This window comes from Megalops cyprinoides, chromosome 18 (assembly GCF_013368585.1).
Source record: "Megalops cyprinoides isolate fMegCyp1 chromosome 18, fMegCyp1.pri, whole genome shotgun sequence".
In the NCBI taxonomy this organism is placed as follows: Eukaryota; Metazoa; Chordata; class Actinopteri; order Elopiformes; family Megalopidae; genus Megalops; species Megalops cyprinoides.
In genome coordinates, this window is record NC_050600.1 from 21,636,534 (window position 1) to 21,644,596 (window position 8,063).

At 46.3% G+C, this 8,063-nt stretch overlaps 1 protein-coding gene across 1 annotated transcript in view; it reads right to left on the bottom strand.

Annotated features, from left to right (window-relative positions):
* Positions 1-3,719, bottom strand: part of LOC118793666 (zinc finger CCHC domain-containing protein 7-like) — a 53,993-nt gene extending 50,274 nt beyond the window's left edge. Inside the window, exon 1 of the mRNA XM_036551895.1 lies at positions 3,539-3,719. Coding sequence (XP_036407788.1) covers positions 3,539-3,620 — 82 coding nt within the window. The 5' untranslated portion in view covers positions 3,621-3,719. The remainder of the gene's footprint in view (positions 1-3,538) is intronic.
* Positions 3,720-8,063: the final 4,344 nt, after the last annotated feature.

Here is an 8,063-nt window from a genome sequence, read left to right on the forward strand (position 1 = left end):
TCAGAATACCCTTTTCTGTGGCCCTGTCTGAGGGCGCGGCTGTGTCAGCCCCCGGGGGCGGTGATCTCCAGGGCCCCGGGGCGTGGGGGACAGGCTCCAGAGATCACACGGAGGCACCGCCGCGCCCCTCTCTCCGCACAACAAAGGCCGGGGCCCGGAGAAATCCCCACCAAAGCGGAGCCGTCGCCCGACACACATGGCCATGTAAGCATGGCCACTCTTGCAGAAATCCTAGCCTGGAGACCCAAAGCCCTGGGAAATTTAAATTAGGCAGCCAACGCAGACAGGGAGAGCGTACAAAAGAGAGCCGGATGGGAAAAGGGAGGGGGGGGTGTGTGGGGGGGGGACACATCCGCAGAGAGGAGAAAGAGAAAAGCAGGGGGCTTTGCTGAGGCTGCAGGTTACACTAATGTCTAGATCTTCAGAGATTTGCGTAGACGTTTTTCATTCATTTTTATGATTAAATCCCGTCTCCCCCCCCACACCCCCCCGCGCCCCACCCCCGCTCTGTTTTGTTTTCTCGTTTCTCCTCCTTTACGGCCTTCCGAGTGGAGTGCAGATTACCTTTCTCTCCCTCTAATTTAATGTCTGCATATGCATGCAGATGAACTTCCTAATACGCCACTGTTTCGCCAACGGTCATCATTTAAAAATGCATAAGAACAACTGATGTGTGTGAAGGAAATACAAAATCCTCCTCTGCCCCCCCCCCCCCCCTCCTCCACACTGCCACCCCCCTGCCCCCCACCCCCCCCCCCCAAAAAAAAACATAAAGCCGAGAAGCATCCTGTTACTGCCCACAGGAACAGAAATACCACTTTGCCTGTATCTTAATCAGCCAATGGGAGATAACATTACAACCTCACAACTTTGCACCATCACCGCCCACACCAGCACGCATTACGATTTGCCAGGTTCTAAACAAAGCTTGATCAATACCTCAATATCAGATGCGTTAAAGTCTTCCATTATTACCAGCTCTGCCTGAGCTAGACACGGTGTTACTCAAACCCTGAAAGGCCGCAGTGTCCCACCCTTGTTCAGGTGTTCTCAGGAATATCGTACTCGGCTTGGACAGAGAGAGTACAGAGAGGGTACTGATCAGAGGTGAAAGGGGCTCATGTTTGTGCATGCTTGCATTCAGGAGGAATTCCATTGTGTCTGTGCAGGACCTCCCAGATTTGCTGCAGACTTACCCTATCCGGCATGCACGCTCAAGACACAAGACGAGACTCAGGATAACCACACCTGTACCGATTCAGCACTGACTTATCTAGAGAAACAAGCAGGCCGTTTGAGCATCAATAATTGCAAAGCATTCTGATTTTCCCCATTTCAACACATAACAGAACCAGTTGTAAGACTGCAAACTGCAGAGAATACAGTAAGCTCTGTGTGCAGGGGCACCCTGAAGGACACGCTGCTTCAGTCGATATAAAGGGCAGTGGTTATGAGTCTGTGTGACACCGATGACAGGCTCAATCGATGAAGCAATAAAGGTATCGCAGCATAACATCGGTTTGACAACCGGACTCAACATTATAAACTAAACCGGCCGTTCAGAATCCTTCAGCATCTTCCCAGCCTCAAATCCACAGTCCCGTGACAATACGTGTGCGCCCCACCACTGAGCCCCATTCCTGACTCTGTACAGTTATTGCTTTTCACATCAAACGACCGGTCACTCTACAAATTGTCCTTCTTTTGTCTCTAGACACTGGGATAGGCCTTGCATTGCATGTACACACATTACTGTCACAAATAAAGGGACAAACCCAGCCGGGTCCAAACCAGTATGCAAAGCTTGTACTAGGACTGCATGATTCAGCGTACGAGAATTGTATGATTCAGCATACGAGAATTGTATGATTCAGCGTACGAGGATTGTATGATTCAGTGTACGAGGATTGTATGATTCAGTGTACGAGGATTGTATGATTCAGCGCTTAGCCAGTGCCGGACTAAGTGACAGTATGCATAAATCAGTGCTTGTTTTCTGTGCAAAACAGTGGTGTCTGTGAAAGCTGGAGTTGTATGTTTTCTGCGCAAACCCTTTGTGTGTTTCAGTTTTTAGCTTTACTACAGAAACCACGCATCCGGTTCCTTCCAGCCTCACCGATGACCAATAACAAAACAATCTCCGCGCTACAACTGATCCGATAAGCCGGAAGAAGAAGGGAAAAAAAAACACAAGTTGGTTTCAAACAGAATCACAGATCAGTTGAAAAACACAAGTTTGCAGGAGGATAACACTCCTCCTTTTCCCCTGTGTGGGATACGCCATGGAGAAGCAGAGGAGCTTGATCGGGTCCTGACCTCTGATTGGAGCAAACGCTCGCACTGCGGGCTTCCTCTCAGGACCAGAGCCCAGGAGGGCTGAGCCGGCCTGTTTAGGATGCCGGGAGCGTCGCCCCCTGTGCTCGCCGGTCCGCCCGGCCTACCGTTACAGCCACTACAGCTCCCTGTGTGACTCGTCAGGGGGGGGCTCCTTCCCCCCTCCCTCCTTGAGTGAGCAAAAACACACTTTCTCTCTCTGCACGCAAGAGGGAATCACAAACGATTCGAGCGAGGTTTTTTTCCTCTGCTTGTAAAAGGCACAGAACGGCAAAAGAACTGCACCGGTGGTCTTCGCCGCTGGAATGTCGGTGTCAGCTGGTCATCAAGGTATGGTGGGTCAGGTCCGTGACTGAGAGGCTGTGTAAGCACAGGTGTGCCTCAGTACGCACCTTTGCAGAAAAGCATGTTGGACAATAGGAGGGTTTCTGCGTATGCCTGACAATGGGAGGGTTTCCGTGAGTGGTTTGACAAGGGTGCCGTTGGCTTTTAAGAGAAACTGTCAGCAGTTTGCCTCACAATTATCATTTTAACATATATGCGTGGGGGTTGAAATTCATTTTAGTATTTTTGGAAAAAGCCATTAAGCGCTTGAAAATGAACCCCAAGGAAAGTGATTAGTGGACTGTAAAAGCTTGTACTATATCAATGGCCTTTTAAAGGTTGATTCATAAATGACTGGCATTTCCAACAAAAACTTTCTCACTTTCTCATTAAATATTTGAATATTCAAACCTTCCGGGCTAAAATATTTGACTGTCTAATTGTATTAAATGCACACTCTACGTGTAATAATTGTTGATAGAAACTGTATTAGAATACATTACTGTCTCTAACTGAGAGGCTAATTCATATGGGTTCCAGCCAATTAGTAGACTTTGTGGTGGAACTACATGAGCAAACCTACACACATGCAACTGTAATGTATGCAGTTACTTCCATTATAACATTGCCTTCTTTTCATATTGTTAGATATTAAAATTGATTTCCATCTTTTGAATATATCTAACAAAACTTACTACACTCAATCGAAATGATGCCAGCTCGGTTCAACATTTTAAACTTTACAAAGTACAGTACATAGTGTTATAGTGCCAGTAAACCGTGCAATGAATTCATCTGATAACACTTGTGACTAAGCCAAAGTCAGTTAGTTGGTCATTGGGTGAGAGTGCAGCTCCTGTGTCAGTATTAGGGTGCTTACCTGCAGAGCTGCTGCTTGCCTCAAACTCTAGATTGAGCTGGATGTTGGCGTCTCCTTCCAGCTCCTCTCCGTCCAAGAGCATCCAGCTCTCCACTTCGTCAGGATCAAAATCAGAGTCTGAGTCCAAGCCTGAGCCCGGGTCCGAGCTGTGCACAGAGTCACCGCTGGAGCTCCTGGATGGAACCGCTTCCTGCCGGGGAGATGAAGGCGACCGAGAACCCCCGTCCGTTGCGCCCTGGTCCACTTCATCCTGCTCCAGGTCAGCCAGCCTAGTGATGCCCCCCCGGCAGTGGCCTTCCTCCTCCTCCTCTTCCTCCCCCAGACAGGCGGAGTAGTGCACCTGGCTGTAGAGATGGGCTTCCAGCTCGCTGTCTGAATCTGAGGCGACGGAGCCTTTGTCTTCCTGGTATAGCTCATCCTCATACTCTTCCTTCTCCTGGTGACCGCCAAACATTCTGAAAGTGGAGTCCACTTCCTGAGGGAACAGGAAGTAGGAAGTACAACAATCATCATCATTACAGTAACGTTAAAAGCCTAAATCAGAGCTATTTAACCATGAGTTTTAAGAACTACTGTATCTGTAGGCTTTAATTTCAGCTGTAAAGAACCTTATTCACTTAGACTAATCATCATCGTGACTGAACAAATATTTTGCGATCTTTATGGAGTAAACGTTACACAATTCTGTAAACAAAAACTGCACTCAAAACTCTACACAAGAACACATCATTATGAATTGTCCATGTGGTAAGACATTATTCTGACACTGCACAGGTGTTCATTCAAACTGCTTTTAGGGGTGTCTGTTTACAAGTTTGCTGCAACATAACCTCAGCGAAGAGCAAAACACCTCATTTGAAAGTAAACAAGCTTCATGGCACCAAATATAGAGAAGTGGTCCCTTTTTGTGTGTGCCTGGTGTCTCATTACATTATATCCTGGTTAGTTTCATGGGGGCCTCTCACAGCGATACACCTTCCCAAAGGGCCAGGTGCCGATTTTGTCTTCTTTAGCATGTGACCCTCCCTTCATGTAACATTACACCTGACACAGTGGACAGCCTTCTCCTAAACGTCAGAGACCAGAGGGAGGGGACAACGCAAAACCCGTCGCTACCGGGCCATCGCCCCGATCAACCCAGCGTGACCATGTGATCACGTCTGATGAATGACTCCTCCGCCTGGTCGGGGCAGACAGCGTGAGGTGGTCACAAGCCAGCAACCAGGGAATAGAACAGCGGCGGAAAGAGGGGATTGGGGAGAATGACACTAAAATGTGTCCAGGCACCCACGTCTACTCCCTTTATTCACGACTCCTGTCCGTCAACACGCCAAGGGGGAACTTGGGAGGCTAATGGCTAATGCGGGGCGGTTTGTTGCATTACCCTGAGCAGCGACCTGAACATTGGCACTCTGACTGATGTACTGAACATAAGCGAGAGGGATCAGTCCGATTGCAAGCACGGTGGGGCTGCCAGCAAGCTGTCAAAACCAACCCCGGGGCAGCACTACGGTGCTGATTGCCATAGTAACAGTTACAGGGTGTTAGGAAAAAGCATTAGATAATATTACGAATAACAACTTCAAAAGTTTTGAAAACTTTTTGCAGCTGGTTCCCAACAAAAGCCATTGTATAAGATACTGTCAAGCCTGCTAGTTAGCGGATGTTTTTGTTTTTCACCAGCTAAGAAACCGCCACTGTGCTCTGAACGTTGAGTGTCAATGCCTTTGAAATCAGCCGGTATAAACTGGCATACCAAAATAGCTAGCTAAATCTGAGTTAAAACTGCTGCTTGAAGAGATAGTCTGCCAGCTAACCAGCTAACTATTCCTATTTCATAGCTACTTCTGACTGCTTAGCTAGCAAGCTGGTTTGCATACTTAATTCCGGTTGGCAGCTAACGGTAGCTAGCAAGTTACATTTCACGTAGAGTAGCAAGCCAGCTAGCAGCAAAATGGAAAAGGCTTTGATTACAGGGTGTGACAGTTTGCTCTGCTGCTGGTTCTCCTGGTATTATTTGCGAACGTCAGCCAGTCCCCACGTGTTTGCTATATAGCTCACAGCCGCTACAATGTAGCTAGCAAGCTAGCCAGCTTCCCAAATGAAAGTAATTTTTGCAAAGACATACCAAACTCAATAAACCACCCCTGCACTGCAAATACTGCTCCTTAAAGTTCAGTGTTGTCGCTACTGCAGCAGCCGCATGTTACTTTCGAGTGGAACTTCACGTGTGTGTCCGAACAATCAAAGTCTTTCCCGGGGTTTGACTGCTGTAGCCATGACAGCAGGCGGGTTGGACAACTATAAACTCGGCATGCGTTTTCCGGGGTTCGGAATCTGGTGAACGTGGTGTAGTGTAACGTAATAGTTTTCAGCATGATGCTATGGAAGCTTGTTGTTGTTGTTGTTCTTATTGTTTGCACACACAACGTTGTGCAATCTTTAGAGGGGGAGTTTTCATAATCACAAGGTTATTTTGCCTTTCGTCCATCATATTTAAAATGGTAATATTTATGTTATTTATGAGGGGGAAAAAACAGCCAAAAACATTTCATGCTCCATATGGAATGAGAAAATATCTGATATTCCACAATCGTTTCGAAAAAATTGTAAATTGTCAGGTATTGGAATGAAACTGACGTGTACAGCCAATCCAAGAGAGAGTACGCAGGCAAAACTAGAACTGGAAAAGGTTATAATTAAACCTTTGTCTGCACTTGACTGAACTTTTCATGACAGCAATGTGACACTAAATGTATAAAAGTATGCTATACTTGTGTAACCTGTACAATATGACACAACAATATGCAGCATTATAGGAGCTAGCAGTGTGCATAGCTGCAAACCAGGACAGCACAGGATACACCTTGTACTAGTGCACTTATTGCTACAGCTACTGACAAATATCAGGCAACAGACTGCACAAGTGGCTCCTAGCTAATAATAGGTTATATTAATAGGTTAGCTCCTAATAATGTTATCAAATAGCACAAAACTGAATTTTGATAACCATACAAATCAACAAGTACAAAGTTCAACAAACCACTACAAACCAGTTTAAGTTTGACATGATACTATGACTTTGTTGAAAGTTGCATGCATATCTAAATATGAAATGCAAAAAGTGGACTTGAGATTTTTATTTTTCATTAACAAAAACTACCCTTAATGCGCTTTATCATGTGTACCTTTGTAGTGTATAATTACATGATTTACATTTTTACATTTTTCTTCTCTTACATTTTACACTTCATCCATTTATTTTCGCTGGATATTTTGCTGAAGCATTCCAGGTAGCAGGCTCAAGGGTACAACAGCAGTGCCCCACCCCGGGCTTGAGCCTGCAACACTCCGGGTACATATTCATTTCCTGGGTTACCCCACCCTGTCGATCCCCTAAGCAGCAAGCTTGTGTTTACATTTTATTTTTGTGTGTGCGTCAGGGAGGGGGGCACTCCTGTGCCTTCCCTGTCTGCATCAGAATGTTATGAGCTGGTGTCGTTTGGCAAATGATAGGAAATCAGCCCTGAATGCCATCTGATCCGGAGGGTGTTGCCATGCGTGTCCCGGGCCAGAAAGGCCATCAAAAGCGCAAATTGTTTCATTCCAAAGGTTACATTCCAAACAAAGGGCCAGGGGCCTGGTTCCGCCGCACCTTTCTCCTCCAGGAGGAGGTCCCTATCTAAATTGGATGCAGGTGAGAGTGGCTCACTGTTCCAAGGAAATTGAGATTCAGGCTTGATTTCTCCCCTATTTATTTACCACTATTACTATTATTATTATTTTAGATGGAGCAGTGGAGAGTCTTCCGTTGACTAATCTGTTTGAATGCGACCATTCAGCTGTTAAAGATGGAGTCGAGGCCCAGAGCTTCAGCATCCTCAGTCTGAGCGCAGACTCAAGATGTTATGCTTCACGGCAAGGATTTTGCCCGGTGGGCTCTGGGCTTACCTGTCTGGCATGGCACTTGTGTATTAAAAGGAAATGTGACTATGTGCCTATAGTTTCCTTTCGGTGACATGCGGGGGGGGGGGGGGGGGGCAGGGTTCACAAAAGGTCACCTTTTTGAGTATCGGTGTATCAACAAATTCTTTGTTGTTGCCTTTGGCTTTGTTTGTCTATAAGGAAATGGGGATATTGAAATGAAATGTATCAGTATAAAGCAGCTTTAGACAGTATTGTATCAGAGGGGCTATTCAGTCTGAGCCCTACCCCAAAAAGTTGCATGTTACTTTTGTCATCAGCACAGTAACACAGTGACACTTGCTAAGCTGTGCTAATCAGCGTTAAGGACAAATGATCAAGGCACAGAGCTGTGTAGCACCCCTAGATAGTGTAAACCCACCTACTTGTTCAGACACTTTTTTTTCTTTTGCATTTTTGTAACGTTCACATTTTCCAGTTTGGCGATGTGGCACCTCATCGTCCCTATGAGGAAAGAAAATTACCCAATGCGTTTGCCAGGAAGTCACAGCCAGTGCTGAAAATCACTGTGCTGTAGCTTGCGGTCCCCTGCTTCAGAGCC